The sequence below is a fragment of the Cydia strobilella genome, chromosome 1, assembly GCF_947568885.1.
Source record: "Cydia strobilella chromosome 1, ilCydStro3.1, whole genome shotgun sequence".
In the NCBI taxonomy this organism is placed as follows: domain Eukaryota; kingdom Metazoa; phylum Arthropoda; class Insecta; order Lepidoptera; family Tortricidae; genus Cydia; species Cydia strobilella.
In genome coordinates, this window is record NC_086041.1 from 28,128,478 (window position 1) to 28,148,487 (window position 20,010).

At 36.6% G+C, this 20,010-nt stretch overlaps 1 protein-coding gene across 2 annotated transcripts in view; it reads right to left on the minus strand.

Annotated features, from left to right (window-relative positions):
• The window catches only part of LOC134744118 (uncharacterized), a 113,700-nt gene that overhangs the window by 45,230 nt on the left and 48,460 nt on the right, over positions 1-20,010 (minus strand). For both annotated transcript variants that reach the window (XM_063677823.1, XM_063677815.1), the window contains exon 2: positions 7,895-8,100. In XM_063677823.1, the coding sequence (XP_063533893.1) occupies positions 7,895-8,100 (206 nt within the window). The remainder of the gene's footprint in view (positions 1-7,894; positions 8,101-20,010) is intronic.

A 20,010-nucleotide genomic window follows, 5' to 3' on the forward strand; every position in this document is an offset into this window, starting at 1 on the left:
TGGTGGTGGTGTAGACAAAAAGTAAATGCCTTATATTATACTATTATTTTATGTTACACCAAAATTTATATAACAATATTATAGAGGACTTTAATAATTAAAATAATTTATAAAGAATTATGAATCACAAATTTCTTAAATGGATCCCTACAAGCAAAGTATTGTTTGTGCATTTTCTGACCATAAGCGAGTATATTATTTATTCCGTGAACCGAAAAACAATATTATCATGATAAAGGGATATTACTAATTAACCTAACCCTGTTAACATCAAGTAATATTAGCTAGCCAAAATGTACTGCACGGTAAATCATAGGTACTTGTCTTGGCCTACACTCAGCGATTAATATATCAAGTTTTTATTGAATGATTCAATTTACTTAAACAAAGGAAAGTCCTTAAATGTGGACTAGGCTTGCAATATGGAAATGACTAAAAAAAGTTTTGCAAAACTTATTTGACTTACAGGCCAATTCGAGTTTTAGTTATTCGATCTGCTTCCGATATGATACTGATCTGTCAGTGTCAAAAGTGACATTGTCACTTTCAGTATCATATCGGAAACGGGTCGAATAACTAAAACTCGAATTGGTCTGTTTCTTTAGAAACAAACATTTTATTACTCATTTTGTTTCTTGACAATAGTTTCAGTGCCTACACGTCAAAATAAACAGTCAATATTAATAATTTAATACACATATAACAAACTATTCGCATCCGCATAAAATCGATGCGGAGCTTAATGCGGATGCGGATGTGGAACAGGTAGGTACAGGAACGTCTTAGCGGCGGCGTAAGTGCTAGGTAATTTCGTCATAACGTTTCATTTTCTTACTCATAATCTTTGTTTGGTTCTACCTATATAACTAATGCATAAATAAAACATTCCGACCAATTGAAAAATCTCCTCCTTTTTTTGAAGTCGGTTAAAATATGTAAGAAATGATATGAAATGAAATGAAATTTATTATTCATAACACACAGTTATAGGTCAATACATAATTAGATTATTAGATTATTTCACATTTGGTATATTTAAGAGCGCTACAAGTAACAAAATAAATTTTAAATCAAAATTAAATTATAAGTGGTTGTCACAATATAATATATAAATATTGGCCCAGTTAACATCGTAGGTATATAAGCGATACCTACTTTTGGGTTCAATCTCGATACTTCAAACAGGACCTTCCGGGTATAGATAAAGTCACATTTGTACTTCAGATAGCCAGTTGTTTTCAAAGGTTATATTTCATTCAATGCGTGATTCTCGCAGGACTTAAAAAGTCATTAACAGTCTGATTTACAAGGGCTATTAACCACGAACGAACGCTATTCTTTATTTCCGACATAATGGCTCGGCCATAACATCGCCCGGTGGCTGCAGCGGCAGCGACAAGCGGCGAGCGATCATATTAGCTGATTTGACCAAAATAGTATTTTGTGCAACAGTACATAATAAGGGTTCTTAAAATTCAAGTTACAAGCCGAAGTTAAAAAACAACGGTTGCATAATATTGTATGAATATTCCTAAGAACACTGCAGGGGGGGGCCGCGCGCCGCAGTTCTTATGAAGTTGATTTTGATCTCACTGGCAGTCATTTAATCCACAAATAAGAGTGCCGGAGTACAAAAACGTAGGTACATTACAAAATACTATAGACATAATACACGTGCACCTCTTGCAGCAACTCGCGCGGAATGAATCTACGCGACTTGTAAATATAAAGTCATGTGCGTGCAATCAAAGGTCCGTAGTCGATTTGATCGAAAAATGTGATCAGTTTGCAATTTCAAGTAAGTGGCCAGAAAAATGGTTTTGATACATATATATTATATATATTCAATGAATCTCCAAATATTTTCAAAGTACCTATGTTTTGAAAGTGCGTTAATTTGTGTACGTTATTTTAACCGCATTCGACGCAGCGACAACAGGATACTACTGAAGGTTATCGCCGACAGACCTGATAGTTCCATCCTGCGTACATAAGTCGGAATTATAAATTAAAATACGTTGACATTTTTATCCTGTAGGTACCTATTGCTCTTTTGACATGAAATCATTATTAATAGAGGAATAAAAGTAGTAAATTATGACATCCTATTCTATTTTATTTTATAAAAAAACCTAACTTAGGGTGCCGCTAGCAGCGTTGCAAGGCCCAAACTGCCGGTGGTCAGGGCCGCAGAAAGAGGAACCGCCGGAATATCCACGCCGTGTCCAAAATCACCGCCTTCTACATCTAACCCTTGATCCAACCACCTAGAGATAGTCTCTCAAGATGCTGATCGAGACTCTTAGACCGTTCTCTGAAACAGCTATCGGTACAATGCTCGTCGAATCAACATCCCACAGTCATGGCGGTTATCTCGTGAGCCAAGTCTAGGTACTTACTGGATTTGTCCTTCACGGCTTTCACTAGATTCTCATCATGGGGGATGGGGGTATCACATTAATTATTATTATTGTATGTCTTTGCTATCACGGAACGGAACAATGGTGTTACGGACCTTTAGGAGGCGTGCGCGGAGCCGAAGCCAACACGTAGATGTGAACATATTTTTTTAATACAGTTGCTCAAAAAGTGCTACTTTACGTAGCTGTTTAGCGTGCGGAAAGTTGGTTTTCGCGAACTAGTGCTTTTTACTTTCCAATTTTTTTAAATTTATACTTGTTCCAATTCACTTATTTATGAGTGTTAATATTAGTTTCCTTTAAACGTCGTAATCAACAAAAACCTTCTTGTAATATAAGAATACGAAAAATGTACATATTTCATATTTTATTACTTACCTCTTCATCAGTATAACACGTCTATTTTTTTAATATTGAATATTGAAAAACCGTTCTTAATAAGTTGTCTGAATGGAACGGAACGCCTGTCAAAGAAGAGGCGTTTTTTCTTTCTGTTTTAAGTTTCCAAAGGCAACATTCGATATTGCTTTTATAAATATACGATACACAAATAATCTTAATTAACGATATTTGGGTAATAATAGTACAATGTTTTATATTTACAATTGTTTCTGTCTTATAGAACATGCATTTAAAAAAACTTTCATTGAAGTGGGTTCAATAATAATAACACCCAGCTAAAAAACACCTCTTCATAATGTCAATGTCAATGATGTCACAGAATTAATAATATGAAAGTTTCGAATTCCTTACTTGCTGTTTTTCTTATTTTTTCGCAACTGTATTAAAAAACGTCGTTCGATACACGTGCGGAAGTGTCATTCTTCATTCGTCCCGAGTCTTGCCACTCGCCTACGGCTCGTGGTCTATATCTCGGTACTCGTGAAGTAATGACATACTTTTCGCACTAGCATCGAAATGTACTATTGCTACCACGTCACGTTGACGCTTTTCACTTCACCTATGAGGAAATATTCATGTTCCCAAAACATTATTAAAGCTAAAAAAATGTATGCAAAAATATGCCCTAGAACAGAAAAGTGCCACTATATACAAAATATTTCTCAACTATACGATTTTACCACAAAAACGACAAAAAGATTGTCAAAGATGCAAGAAAATAGTACATTTCGATGCTAGTGCGGAAAGTATTTCCGCACGTGTATCGAACGACGGTTTTTAATACAGTTGCGAAAAAATAGGAAAAACAGCAAGTAAGGAACTTTCGCTGTGAAAATTTTTGACATTATGAAGATGTGTTTTTTTTTTAGCTTTATTCGAGTAGAATGGATTTTGTTATTATTATTGAACCTACATCAATGAGTTTTTTTTTTGTCAAATGCATGTTTTATTAGACAGAAACAATTGTAAATATAAACATTTTACTATTATTACCCAAGTGTCGTTATTTATGATTATTTGTGTAGCGTATATTTATAAAAACAATATCGAATGTTGCCTTTGGAAACTTAAATAAAACGCCACTAAATAAAAGAAGAAGAACGTCCTTGTTCTGAGTTTAAAACATGCTTGCAGTAAGAAAAACGCCTCTTCTTTGACAGGCGTTTCGGCAACTGTTCCGTTCCATTCAGACAACTTATTAAGAACGGTTTTCAATTTTCAATATTAAAAAATAAACGTGTTATAATGATGAAGAGATAGGTAATAATAAGTTTTTGGCAAAAATTTCATTTTTGGTACAAGCTTTTATCGCTGACTGTACTTTTCTTTCCACAGGCAACTAATATTCATCGAGACAATTCTAAAAACCCCAAACACAATTTGGTTGCGTTGTTTTATCACAGAGTTCCTATGACCACCTGTCTCCATCATCAGATCAGCTCGATGGTACCATAATATTGCATTGTCACCCGACTTACATATGTAAGCAAATTCTCAGCTTCATCGGAAACCAGGAAGTGGGTCAAATTTAACTTGCAAAATTTGACCCTTACAAACATGTTGCATACATATTACATACATAGGTACATTACAAGTTAATAAAAAGCTTGTAAAATATGAAATATGTATATTTTTCGTATTCTTACATTAACAGTAGGTTTTTTATGTTGATTACGACATTTAAAGGAAGCTAATGTTAACACTCATCAATAAGTAGGTATTCATGAATTAGAACAACTATAAATTTAAAAAAATTTAAAAAGTAAAAAGCACTAGTTCGCGAAAACCAACTTTCCGCACGCTAAACAGCTACGTAAAGTAGCACTTTTGAGCAACTGTATTAAAATTATATTAAATTCAATAAACCTTGTCAGGCTTAACAGTGGCCAGAAAAGCGACATTTTGGATTTAGAGTGTGTCGTGGGTGTAGTGGCTTTCAAACAAATTAAGTACCTAGGTACTTAAGATGAAAACCTTACGTCCGGGAATCAATATCGTCTCGCTGTGAAGTCTTTTGAACAACCCGGCGGACTCGGTCTTTATTGTAAACTGACTGTACACTCAATTGACCGTTACATAACACTCGGAACGCCCGATGACCAAACATTCAATATTTTCTGGTGTAATCGACTGTATTTGCAAATGTCCCTTTTATTTCAATCAATTTGTAAAAATTGCGCAGGCCTTTTTTATGATGCAATTATACTGGGTCGTCCGTCACATGAAAACAATGTAGGTTCCTAAATATATATCTAGGCAACCTTAGAGGATATAACCAAACGGAGTAGCCATTAACAGGCGTTCCCCTCTGTCGAAAATAGGCGGCCAATGGTCATACACAATGTATGGACTGATGTTTATCGTATACATTTAACTTGCCCGCAAAAATCAGCAGACTGTTTTGTACAAAACATTATTACAAACAAGGCGTCTCCGTTTGGTTATATCCTCTAAGTCGGCAACCTTACTTTGATTCGGCGACCGCATTAGGTGAACGATCCAATGTCATTGCACCCTTATTTATGTGCAAGTCAGCTTGTTAACTACCTATTCAAAACGCGACCGAGAAAGGCATTGTCTAGTTTCTTTGGAACTATTTAATTATAATAAATAATGGGAAATATTGTAATTTGCTTGGATAATTTCCCGTTAAATATTAAATTCCAAGACAGACAAACGTCACATCATCATCTCTTTGAATATTTAAGTTATCTAGTGCGAGACTTAAGTATATTTTTACTCATAAACATACACACTCCAAATGTTGTGAGTGTGTATGTTTTCCTATTCTGTTTTTGTTCTAGCGAAATAATAGCCGTAACCAGGGCCGGATCTAGGGTAGAGCGAGTGGAGCGGCCGCTCTAGGCGCCGGATGGCAAGGGGGGCGCCAAAATGGGAAATGAGAAAAAAAGTTTTAAAAGACGCTAGTGTGACGCGGGCCCAAAATACGATTCGTTTTGCTTTTGGGTAAAAAGCTTCAACGAAGGGCGCCAAAACCCGATTTCGCTCTACCCTGATCAAGGACTCAAGCCGGCACTGGCCGTAACTAAGGAAAGTTGTAAAGGTTTATTTATTATAAATAACTGTGGTTTCTGAAAGTAGACTGCCTGGTCATCCAGTCAGCGGATAGCTATTAGTCTATGTATTACATGCGGTTCATAAATCAAAATCCGCAGAGCTGTCTCAAGTTACGCTTCTAAACATAGCAACCATATTTCATTGGTGTTAACTTACTAGGTGATAGTCTCCTTCTAATTCAGTACACTTGCTGCGCGGGTTTTCTTACTTTTTAATTTTCTTTGTTATATTTGAACAGTGTAGTCTCTTTTAGGGTTCCGTACCCAAAGGGTAAAAACGGGACCCTATTAATAAGACTTCGCTGTCCGTCTGTCTGTCCGTCCGTCTATCCGTCTGTCACCAGGCTGTATCTCATGAACCGTGATAGCTAGACAGTTGAAATTTTCACAGATGATGTATTTCTGTTGCGGCTACAACAACAAATACTAAAAACAGAATCAAATAAATATTTAAGTGGGGCTCCCATACAACAAACGTGATTTTTTTACCGTTTTTGCGTAATGGTACGGAAGTTACGGAACCCTTCGTGCGCGAGTCGGACTTGCACTTGGCCGGTTTTTTCATCAATACATTGACATAAGCTGTTGTTTTTCTGACGAAATTGCTTATTTTATGGCGGTTTTGATTCACATGACGTGAAGGCGCAGTGTCTCTCAAGACAGGTCAAGACCTTTTTTCTAATGCTAAAAACAACGAACTATACATTATTTTTGGAATAATTCAAATTGTTTTTTTTGTGAATAAATTCACTAATATCCACGAATTTCCATAGAAGCTCGACGGGTGCGCCTTTCTACCAGACCTAGGTACATTTCTTAAGGGTCCCAGGCAAACTCGGTTCTTCATACAAACGTAGTTCCGCTCTCATTTTAAAACGACTAGATAGATTGCTCTGAAACTTTGTACTTGTAATAGGATAAAGTATATCATTATAGTCTAGCCTAGTCTGTAATTAGTTTATGTAGCTTCAGATACCATAGTTTAAAAAATACAGCGAATTTAAGTTTTTCATACAAAACTTGTTTTTGTTCTATTTCGTTTGTTTTATAAACTGGAGCTATATAAACTAAACAGACCTAGATATACCTCATGTTATTGTATGTGCAAAGTTTCATTACAATCCAACACGTAGTTTTAAAATGAGAGAGGAACTACGTTTGTATGGGAAGGTGTAATTCGGCCGAGCTTGTCGAGAACTCTTAAGAATGTGTAAAAATATATATTTTGTACAAGAAAGCAAATACTACTAATTGAGTTTATTACCATATTTGGTTTTCCTTTAAAAAGTTATACGATACCTAATGTAATTTTTGATAAGGGCTAATCTGTGACAAGGGTTATATGAATAAGTATTGCAAGATAACTCAATTCAACTCGCTCCCTCAGTATGCTCCCATATCTCGTGTCCCGTAACTTTTGATACAATTATTGTTAGAAAAAGAGACATTGTTACCGCTTGTTTATCGAACTAATCAAATTATTTTATGAAATATTTTTTTGATTTGTCTTGTTTATTGATATATGAAATTTGATCTTTTTTTGATTATTAAAATAACTTTTTCTTAGTCTGTTCAATAATATTCTGTAAAGCCGCGTATTCTCTGTAAACATTTTGTTTAAAAACTCGATTTCAGAGACAGAAATCCACGTGCTTCGTTACCAGAAGAAATAGTTTCGGTAAAACACTATTGATTTTCGCCATTGAGCTGAAACATTGTTTCTATAAACATCTGCATAGTGTTTCAGAAACAGTGTATCCCAAACATTGTTTATAGTGAATACATGGCTTAAGTATAGGTATGGTAAACTGCCCAACGATTGATACCACTAGTGCCTTATAGTAAGATTCGGAGTCATTCATTGAAGAGAGGCGACACATTATACTTAATTTAACCTATTTACATGAGATAATGATGAGATCATAAACATTATACTGACTAAAATACAAGTCGTTCGCTAAGACTAGAAAATACATTTTACTCCAGCCAACTGACCTCAACTTCGATCCCAGGAATTCTAAAAACTTTCAAAGGCGGCACATCGCGCGGCTGGTACCGACAGAACTCGCGGTCCCCACGGTACCACTTCACAGAGTACAGCACTTCTTGCTCCAGGTCGTATAGACACTGCATCCGCACTTTGGAGCCCCTCTCCGCGGCGTCTGGGACGATCACGTGAACGTTGCGTAGGCATAAGGATCCTGTAAACAAAGCCGTTGTTTGTCAATAATGTCAATATGTAAGCGCTGGTATGTACTTACACACCTCGGCTAAGAATACCGAAGAATTTCCTAGCATAAATAAATCTGATAATTGGCATGATGACAAATTTTTAAATCCCTTTTAATATTGTCGGTACAAAACTATGAAAACGGATTATATCGCGTATATTGAATTTATAATACATCCACATACATGCGTATATTTATATATCTTTACTTGAAAATAGTTGTATCGTATAACTAGCCTTATGAACCGATTTTGCATGTTACAACCAGCCTTAAAGTTTATAGTCTATGATGTTGATGGTTCATTATTTTTAGTATGTGGGTAACTCTGCACTTTTCTGGGGGCACGGCAGTGCCCCCGCCAAGTCGAGCAAAACAATAATTCACGGCCGTACCATCCTTTTCTCGAAGCCACTCAGGCCATTTTCAACGTCTTATAATTTTGTGATAGCTAAAGCTAGAGCTAGAGCATGACATGATTTAGATATATACTCAATAACATGTAATTTAAACATGTAGTTAAGGAATTATTGCATGTCAAAGTTCCTTAGTTTTGTCACTGACACACTCACGAATCTCACGATCATCATAATTCTAAGGTACTTCAAGCAGACCCACAAGCTATAAATTCGAAACGTAATTAGGTTTCAGCGTATTAAGCCAATAAAAAACTTTAAAATACTGCAATATCAGTCACATTTTAAAGATTTAATAACTGCACAAGTAAGTTTGTAATCCTATATAAATATATGCGATAACAACGTTACGATTGCAGTTCCTACAATTAGTAGGTTAAGTATAGGTACACTACATTGTACGATGTGAGTATGAATTAAGATGTGTATAAATATGATATGTGTATACATAGTACGAGTATGGTATGGGTATGAGTACACGAAAAGAAGGACTGCCTACAAAAAGAGATGAGATCCCATTAAAAAAACATTACATGTAAAAAGATGCAAGTCTCGCAACGCAGTTCTACTACTACAAAAAAGTTTTGAGATGTAATGTGAAACCAAGTCGGTTATTTTAGTCAGTGCCAGGGGGTGTTAAAACCGTAACAATATTAAATACCTTTATTTTTTTAATACATACATATAATGACTTGGCAATCGCGCACAATGCTTTACTTGTACACATTGTATTGCTCAAAATGCATGTCATTAGGGCTACCGCTATGTTCAATTAGGATTATTTTAAATAGTTGACGAATTACCCGTCATGCACTATGTAGCCGTGCGACTGCCAAGTCATTATAGGTATGTATTAAAAAAAATAAAGGTATCTAATATTGTTACGGTTTTAACACCCCCTGGCACTGACTAAAATAACCGACTTGATTTCACATTACATCTCAAAACTTTTTTGTAGTAGTAGAACTGCGTTGCGAGATTTGCATCTTTTTACATGTAATGATTTTGATGGGATTAGTTTTTCCTCAGTCACCCGTTGGCCACGAAGGCTGTAAAGGGTTCGAAACGTCGGGATGTATTATAAATTCAATATACGCGATATAATCCGTTTTTATAGTTTTATTTCACGAGTAACTATCGCGGTAACCGAAGACAATATTATTGTCGGTACGCTTGTATTGATTCCGAAAAACGCAGTATTTCAGCGTTTGTGACGTCAAGCTTTGGTAAACATTGTAGTTATGTAGGAAAGAAATATGAAAGGAAACCAACCGGTTATTTGACATTTGTCAATTTCAATTAATCGATTTATCGTGATTTATATATCGATACGTTCATTAATTGTAAATTAAATATATGCACTGACAAAAATATTTTAAAAACAATTGCGAAAAAATCACAATAAAACAAATTTAATATTGTTTACATGAGTACTTTACACTTACAGTTACGAACTTTCCCTTGAACCTGAATGATATTCTTAATTCAGCACTATTAATTACGTTTAGCATACATACATTGCAAATTTTTTATTTATTTATTTAAACATTATTGCACAAAAGAACAACTTAATGTACAAAAGGCGAACTTAATGCCATGGGGCATTCTCTACGAGTCAACCATCACAGTTATCAGTGAGTAAAATTCGTCACAATAACTTATAAGAAAAAAGAAACATTAAGAATCAGTGTCGATAAATTAATTAATAGGTATCTACGTTTTGCGCTGTGTCCAATTAGTAGTTTATGCTACCTACATAATGAAAGGCACTAAAATACGAGTGTGGGTTTGTTGGGGTTGGGAGTGTTTTAATACGTAATAGTACCTATACAGGTTTACCAATTTTATAGATTACGGAGCTGTTTGATGCGATTCGCCCGAATGTGATGGACATTTCGTAGATTTTTTTTTAATGTATGTATTATGCTGTGTATTTATGTATGTATAATATTGATAACAGTATTATTTAGATAGTGACTTTTATCTCTCTGTACTGATTTTCTTTTCCGCACCAATTGTAAGTTTCTGTTTAACCCAATGGTTGACTGGTAGAGAATGCCTTAAGGCATTCAGTCCGCCATATGTTCTTTCTTGTGTTGTGCAATAAAGGTTAATTTTCTGTTTGGGTGGAAGTTATTTCGTATCTTTGACCGAAAAAATGAATGTAAAATACCTGGAATTCTCGGTAAAATACTTCATTAATTTTAAATAAATAATTACACAATATAAAATAAATTTACCCGTCAGGACCGGGATCAGTGGCGAACTGTCGTGTTGGAGGCCAAGACACACTTTGGGTCGCTGCGTCAGAGGAGTAAGTGAGTAAGTAAGTAAAATAAATTAAAAACTATTGTACGTAACAAAAGCAATGCTAAATAAAACTACCTTATCTAAAGAACTGCAGCAGTTAAATGAAGAAACTGTAAGATTACCCTAGAGAATTGATTATTATGGTTGGCTTATTGTGTTTAAACTTTAGAAATGCCAAGGGCGTAGCAGAAGAAGGACAAGTGCCGGTATTTTTGAATTTGCCAAGTTTGTTGAATACTTTGCCTGAAGATTAATTAGCTTCTTGCTCCCTGAGGGAAACCAGTAGCTGCGCGTGATTGTCAAAAACTTTTCGTGCCGACTTGGAACCCTGCAATAATGTGCTCTCCGAGTTACTCTGTATTTCCTTATCAAAATGTTAGAAATTTTGCCGGGTGTTTATGCTAATTAAAACTTTACCTTTACAACTATATATATGCAGCATAGTTCGCGCGAATTTTTGTGTAAAACTACGAATTCAGGACAGTTTAATAATAATTTTGGGAAGACTGTACTTCATACGCTAATTAATACGAAATTTGTCACATTAATTAACAATTATTTGACTTACAGGCCAATTCCAGTTTTAGTTATTCGATCTATTTCCAATATGATAAAATAAATATTATATGACATTTTTACACAAATTGACTAAGCCCCACGGTAAGCTCAAGAACTGATCATGAAGTTATACCCTAAACAGGAGCGAGCTGTCACTTTTTTTGCCATACTAAATTGAACCTTATCACCGAGCCAGAAAGGTGTTCGTACCAGACTAGAGAAAACGGTCCACATGAGATAGCAAAAGTGGGTCTCGGTGTCCCACTCGCACATGTTGCCAATGTTAAAAAAATACCATTTTGGTAGTATTTATATCAATAACTACTAAAATTAAATACCTTCTTATATTATTTAAGTGCTGTATTCAGAGTGCGGTTCTGATATCTTTTACGTAATTTGTAAATAGTTATAATGTCAATATTATTAACTGATTTAACCAAGCATGTGCACAACAAAAAATACATTAATTTTAATATGGTAGACATTGTAGTAACTTTGAATATTAATTGGTATCCCCAACTTGATAAAGAAATTTTCAAAATACATGAATGGCGGCGCTCAAGATTTATTTGCGAAATAAAGTATAAAATGGGTAAAAGATATTGTGTGAAAGGTTGCAGAAGTGAAAGTTTTGTTGATTGTGGTATATCTTTTCACAGGTAAGCCTCAACTATTAAAGTTTACGATAAAAATACAAGAAAACATTGTCAAACTCATTAGGGTGACTATGATGTCGGCACGATGTGAATCGGCCTTACAGAGTTCTTATTACCTACGTACTTACTTAATGTAAAATGTAAAAATAAGTTTACCTAAATAAGTATATCTTTATTTCGGCATGTTTAATTATTTGGTTGATAGATAGATAGATAGATAAATGATTTATTTGTGCACGTAATGAGAGCTATATAATTGCCAAAATTTAAATCCAAAATCCTTAAATATTACAGACACATTTATACATAATATTCTATATAAGTTGAGCACACATTTCCGTCAGTACACGAAGGCGGCAAATTAAAAAAAAAATGGTGCAATTAACTACGATGACGCTTAAAGAATAGCTCTGCTGAAGTGTGCAAAAGAGAAGCCATTACGTATATGAACATACCATGAGTGCGAAAGAGGCAGACTACAAATGAAAAAAAGTGACCATTTTTAGGGTTCCGTACCCAAAGGGTAAAAACGGGACCCTATCACTAAGACTCCGCTGTCCGTCTGTCAGTCTGTCTGTCATCAGTAACAGCTTTTATAACGACTAAATTAAGTAAGGTTTTGAGAAGCGTTTTACAGAGGAGAAAAAAACTATATCCATTCTCTCTGACTTCCTATGCATGAATGAAAAAAGATCTTGGCCAAACTATACATTCCAACTTATCCTAATATCCCACATACATATGACTTATGGTCACCCTAATTAGAAAGAGATGCAACCGCCCACTTTGACTTCTCATGTGGACACACTTTTTGGCCCGTGTACTCCATCCGGTTTATTAAAATCTAAATCCGTGGAACTGATACATATGATACTGATCTGTCAGTGTCAAAAGTGTCGTTTTTGGTTGAAGGTTGACATAATGCGCAATTCAGCAGGTCCTCTTGTAAGTTGTAAGATATCTCTTAGAATATCAGGCTGATATCCAAGTCATTAAACAACTGTAGCGATACCTAGTCGGAACCTAAAGATAGTATTGAGAGTGGCAACACTGCTGTCGGTCATCGTTGTCCTTTTCTAGTATACCTATACGTCCCTCTCTCTCCCACATTCCCACCACAGGAAGTTTCTTTGACAGTTACAGCAAAACCTGGACTTTTAAAGTATTACCCTCCACTTAAAATGAACCATCAGTCACGCAATGCTTGATAATCTTGATATCAATTTTTTTCTATATACGTTGTGCTTCCCTCACATAAATATTACATATCCATATATGCTTCCATACATGCTATGCTTCTCATGATCTTTAGAATCTCACTAGTGATAACAACTACACACACACACAAACACACACACACACACACACACACACACGCGCACACACAAACCACACGCGCGCGCGCACACACACACACACACACACACACACACACACACACACACACACACACACACACACACACACACACACACACACACACACACACACACACACACACACACACACACACACACACACACACACACACAACACGCGCGCGCGCGCGCGTGCACATACACAAACACTTATTTCCAATACTATTTGCTTTGTTTTTTTCTTGTTGCAACCTGTTTTATTTTTTTTATTTTCTTGTCATCTTTATACAATACTACATATATATATATATATATAAGTATGTATATCTAGTACTGCGCAAATACATGTATACCTACTGCTAGATAAGAGTAAATGTGATCCGGGAGAGGTGGTGCTTCCTGCCGTCATACAGTTTTTACTAGTAGGTACGGAGGAATCATTTCGTTACAAACGTGAACAACATGATGTAAACTTAAAATTGTACTTTAACGAAATAAATCAATTTCCAAGTCATTGGCTTGCTGCTGTTTTTCTATCTGGAAGGTCGTGAAGCTAAACTGCTGGTGAGTTTTTGAAATTTGTACCCCATTTAGCAGACTATATTGAAAAACAGTTTCTAACGGCTTTTGCCGTTCGAAATAAATGTTTAAATTTAGTTGTCCGTTCAATTATCTAGCAAATAAAAATGATCCGGAATAGTGATGTGGAAGTGTTTTCAAACTTTTCAAAGGCTGCATGCGCGCACTGTGGCCAATTAGAATTATTCATAATTTTTAGTGTTCCGTTTAAAACTTTGTTTTGACAATGGCAATTTTATGGGATCACTTCGTTTTACGTAGATACCTAAAATTTGAAATAGTTACAGCAATTACCACCACTAATATTGCAAACAAGTCAAAACCGCTTATTTCTTATTTTAGGGGGAAGTTTAGGGGGTTGAGAGGGGTAACCAGATTTTTTATTTCATTTGTAAGAATCGTGTGGGGTACCATTAGGAAGCTTGCAAAAAATTTAGTCGATGGAATGATTTTGACTTCATTTTAGACTGCAGTAGTTTCGATAAAAATGCATTTAAAGTTGCAAGTTTTCGTACAAAAATATTTGCCTCTGTCCTGGGGATTTTCGCAAAAACTATAGCTAACAGGTAGCTAACCAGACAATAGCCAACTAAAACGAGCATGAAGACGGCGGGAAAATTATCAGGATAACGTAACCTTTACTAGTTTTTTGACTGCAGCCTGATCTTAGGTTACTTAGGGAATCAGTACTTGCTAATTCTGTACTTTACAATGGTTGACCTAACTTTAAAAAAACAACCTTATTCGAATAGAAATGTTTAAATTTGGAACGGGATTTTTCACATATTTAAGTCATTTAGTAAATTTGTTTGTGGAATTTATATGTGCATAGAGTTACTAAATCGTAGATAGCTAGATAAATTAATTTATTTAATAGTGTTAATTATTTCAAATTTTAACTACGACTGACAAGTTCAGTATCTGATTAGTCAAATTATACTGTCGAGTTAAGTAAACCTGGATAAGGGTTGTGTGATGGACAGATATGATTTAGGAACCTAATACATATTACAAATTAATGGTCATTTATACAATATGGCACAACACAGGTTCATGGCAATAATGTTTTTTTTTTTAATACTACGTCGGTGGCAAACAAGCATACGGCCCGCCTGATGTTAAGCAGTCTCCGCAGCCTATGTACGCCTGCAACTCCAAAGGAGTATGTAAATAAATAAATAATTATTTCAAATTTATTGCAGTTAAAACTAGTTTTGACTTTTCGGGAAAACGCATTTTCATTAGGTGACACTAGTTTTCACTGTAGGTATTCTGCCAGAGTTAAAGGATAGGTGCGACGATGAGCAAAGCCAGAAGGAGTATGTTAGGCTAACCGTGACCAATCAGCGCGAATTCGAGAGAATGGCGATAAATTAAATGTCGCATAATTTATTACTGAAACGGGATTTAATAAAATGCACTTACTTTTATCATTTTGGCTTGACTTTTTGAACGTCACATTACGTCCGCGGCTACAGGCAAACTCAAATCAATATAGATAAAATGTATTTTTCTTATTGCTTTCGGTAAAGTTGTAAGAAACGTATTTAATAGACAAAAACTGACTTTTCATTTTGAGTCGTGTCCAGTCTATAAGTTTCACATACCTACAACAATCATAGGTTATAATAACATGAGGTTTTGCACCTACTTACTGTTTTTGACGTATTTAGTTTTTTACATACGAAGTTGTCATTTTTATTGTCAACTTTGACGTATATGGTTGTTATTTTGGTGTTTGGTTCATTCATAATTTAAGAGCATGGCTCTTGTCGGTGGAGTATGCGCCAGTTTTCTCGGTCCTCGGCCAGGTTCTTTAGGTCCCTGTAAGACACGACATTTGCTTTCGCTTTCAGTTGTTGTGTGTAGCTTGCTCGTGGTTTTCCGCGGCCTCTTCTCGCTTCTATCTTGGTGTTTGGTAAATAATGATATAAAGAGAGAGATAGTGTTTGAGATATGCCTAAATTTTAATGCATCATAACGATGCGTACAGTCACCTGCAATAATATGTTACTCTTCGAATGCCGCAAAAATATGAGACACGCTCAGGCTCTACAAATAAGACCATGTCAGACATTTTTGCGGTCTTCGAAGAGTAACATATTATTGTAGATGACTGTACGATAGTCACGGCTCACGGAACACTTTGCTGCCGCAGTTGTGACTGCGGGCTTGGCCAAATTTTTAAGAAAAAAAACCAACTTCAATGGGGGATGCCGTTGAAAGATTACTTATTGTTGATGGTGCACTCTTAGATTCCAGACAAAGAGAAAAAGACAGCATCTTTTGCCTAATAATGTAAAAAAGGAGGTAAAACCACCCACTTTTCTAGTAGCATTTCGTTTCTGGAAGGGTCGCAGTTCTAACTTTTTTTTTTACCTAGGAGGAATCCGTTATGGATCCCACCGGCCCGGGAGAAGCCAGGTGGGTATGTCCGACTCCCACGGACTAAACCCCCTGGGGTGTTCCGCCGCACGCTTTGTGGACGGGGTTTCGGGATCGCGACTTTAGACCTCCGATACCCCGCAGGCGTTGCCCTCGCGGGCTCGTCTTTTGGGGCTGCTCCAGCAGCCTACTCCGCTGAAGGCGCCTCGGAACACTTTCGGTTCTGAGCTGGAAGGCCCTCTTCCAGCTCAGAACCTCTTCAGGCGAGTGATGGAACTCCCGGCCCATCGCCCGCAGGTCCCCGTTAAGGCGGCATCATTCGGGCTGCGTAGGCCCTTCGTCGCCAGCCTGGCCTCTTACGGCGCTGAGGGAGCGAATTTGCATCGTCCTCGCGCACTTTTTCTGCAGCCTCCTTTTGTGTCAGGACAGTGACACTAAAGGTGGCTACTGCCGCCCATACCACCTCACTGCTAAGCATGCGGCGTATTAGCGCCCGCAGTGAGAGGTCTCTTCCCACAGCTGCGGACAGGGTAGCGCGGGGCTCCGCCCACGCAGGGCACTCTTCGCGCGTGTGTTGGGCCGTATCTACGGCTCCTCCGTTGCAGTGGTGGCAAGCCGTCGTCGTCGCAGTTCTAACCTAACCTAACCCACTTTTCTGGTTTTTCCGGGTTTGGTTTCCGGATTTCCGGGTCCGGGTCTGGGTTCAGAGTTCGGACTTCGGATCCGAGTCCGGGTCCGTGTCCTGCTGTCCGGGTCCAAATTTGGGCCCGAGTCCGGTTTGGGTCCAGGTCCGAGTCGGACTCCGGGTTCAATTCCGGGTCCGAGTTCGGTCCAGGTCCGGGTCCAAATTGGGGTCCATGTCCAGAACGGGTCCGGGTCCGAGTCCGGGTCCAAGTTTGGGTCTGGGTCCATAACGAAGAGAACAAATCGCCAAACATGAACTATGTGTCAATGAAGAGTTCCATTTTGATCATCATCAGAAGTTCCACTTCATCAAATATAACCTTTTTTAAATGTAAATGCTGGATTTGTTGATTAAAATACAAAAATCACTATATGTATGCCTTTCACATTTGAGGAGTTCCCTCAGTTCCTCATGGATCCCATCATCAGAACTCGAGCTTGACAAAAATGTGTCTTGAAAACTTAAGTTGCTTAACAAACATAAAGAAGAGGACAAATCGCCAAACATAAACTATGCGTCATTAAAGAGCTCCGCTCTGATCATCATCAGCAGTTCCACTTCATCAAATGTCACTTTTTCAAATGTAACTGCTGGATTTGTTGATAAAAATACAAAAATCACTATATGTATGCCTTTAACATTTGAGGAGTTCCCTCGATTCCTCATGGATCCCATCATCAGAACTGCGTTTTGACAAAAACGGGACCAATCTGTATGTATATGTGTGCAAGTGTGTTGAAAAACGTCGTATGAAACACGTGTGCATTGGTCATTAACTCATTACACACATCGGCTTTCTTATTGCGCGCTCGCTTACAGCTCGCGCGCACAATATCGCCTCGTGTGTAATGACCAACATAGCACACTTGTATCACAATGTACTATAAAATTATCATTTGCCTACATAATTAAATAACTTTGGCCAGCAAAAACTCGTACCGTCGATCAAAACAATTTTAAGCCCTCATGCTTAAAACTTTGCCCATTATAACGTACGAGTTGGTTGAATTGAAAGCCGATCCCTTTAAAAAAAGTAGTCGAAGGCTTCGTTCCTTGAGAACTTCGTATCTGCGTGTGTTCCATTTATTACCACTTGTAAATATGAGAGCTTATTTATGTCTGGAGAGAATATATACAGGGTGACCTTAGCCATTGGACAAACCCTGAAATCCCACGTAGGATTACTTCTCAGGAATGCTCTAACGTTAATATTTTTTAAATTAAAACAAAAGATAATAACAAAAAATTCAATAAAATTAATTTCAATGATCGACAACAAAAAGAAACATACTGTATTAATCATTGGCAGTGTTTTTGACAATTTGTTCAAAAATGTGCGGCAAATGTGCGGCAATGATGACATTTGTCAAAAGTCAGAATCTTATTAATGTCATAAATAAAAAAGATAATCGATAAGGTCGAAGAAGGTTTCATACTATTTATTACCTCAGGAGCTACTTATACATACAGGCTGCTCCAAAGAAAAAAAATCCGGCCAAGTGCGAGTCGGACTCGCGCACCGAGGGTTCCGTACATTACCTAATTTTAACAATGTATTTTTTATGTGAAACGTGAGTGAAAGGTAAATGGCGGTTTACGATTTATGACGTATTAAAAAAAAACTACTTCTCGTTCAAACCAATTTTCGGTGGAAGTTTGCATGTACATCATATGACTCCTGGACTTTGTATACAGTAGGAAAAACATTTAGACTATTAGGATTCGTTTTTAGAACCGTAAAACATTTTAACAATGCCAATAGTATTTTAATAATTTACCGCGCTCTATAATAAGAAGCTCTCTAGAATACTGTTCCGCAGTATGGTCACCGCACTACCCACACCCACATAGATCGCATCAAGTCTGTTCAGAGAAAAATTTTACGCCATCTAGTATTTAAACTGCGCCTTAAAAATAAACTACCCACATATAATAGGCTGCAGCGTTTCAAAATTAATAGTTTGCAAAATCAAAGACATATTAACAAATTATTACTACTACATAAAGTTATTCACAATAAAATAGATTCTGACCTTATTAATAACATACAATTCCGGGTGTACCCTAAACCATGCCGTAACCCAACTCAGGTTTTAGTTCCAGCTGCTACAATAGTACATTACTACAGAGGCCGGGAAGTAAGGGGTTGCCGGCCGAATGCATATATACGGCCGAACGTAGTGAGGCCGGATAGTTATGAGGCCGACAACCCCTTTTCACGCCGATGTATGTATAGTGCTTTTCTCAAACATGCAATGAAATAAATAAAGAAATCTCCACGAAATCAAAGTTTTAATTCTAAAGAAACTAAAAGTAAACTAGGCACAAAATATAACTACCACCTGTACCTATCTTTATCACACGTGTCGTATATTTTACACATGTAGTTAATCAATTTATTACACAAATGTTCAAAGGTATATTTATGAATCTTTGATTTTTCGCCTTGCATCCTTCTGACTGTAGTGTTAGTAGCCACATAACTAAGATTACATCGTTTTTTATGTTGATATTATGCTTCACATACATCGTTGCCTTAAACATGGAGTATAAGTAACAGGTATTCATTTAATATTTTCGTCGGAACTCATATTATACAATAAACAACGCACAATAAATCCAATAAAATAGAATTACAGATACACAATGAAAAATGTTCAACTTTACCTCCAAAACGATTAAAAAAACACCAACGCGTGTTTGAATAGACATTTTTACCGCATATTTAAATGAAATATAGGTTATCAAAGGACTGTTTCATTTCAAACATAGACAGAGATAATCATACTATCTTTGTCTTACACTGGTACTAGCACCCAAAAGAAAAGGATGAGTATAGTTTTTTTGTTCTTTTTTACTGACAAACTGGTTTGACCAACTATATTTTAAATCTGTATTTGTAGGTAAATTTGCAATTCAATATTATTGGAATTTGT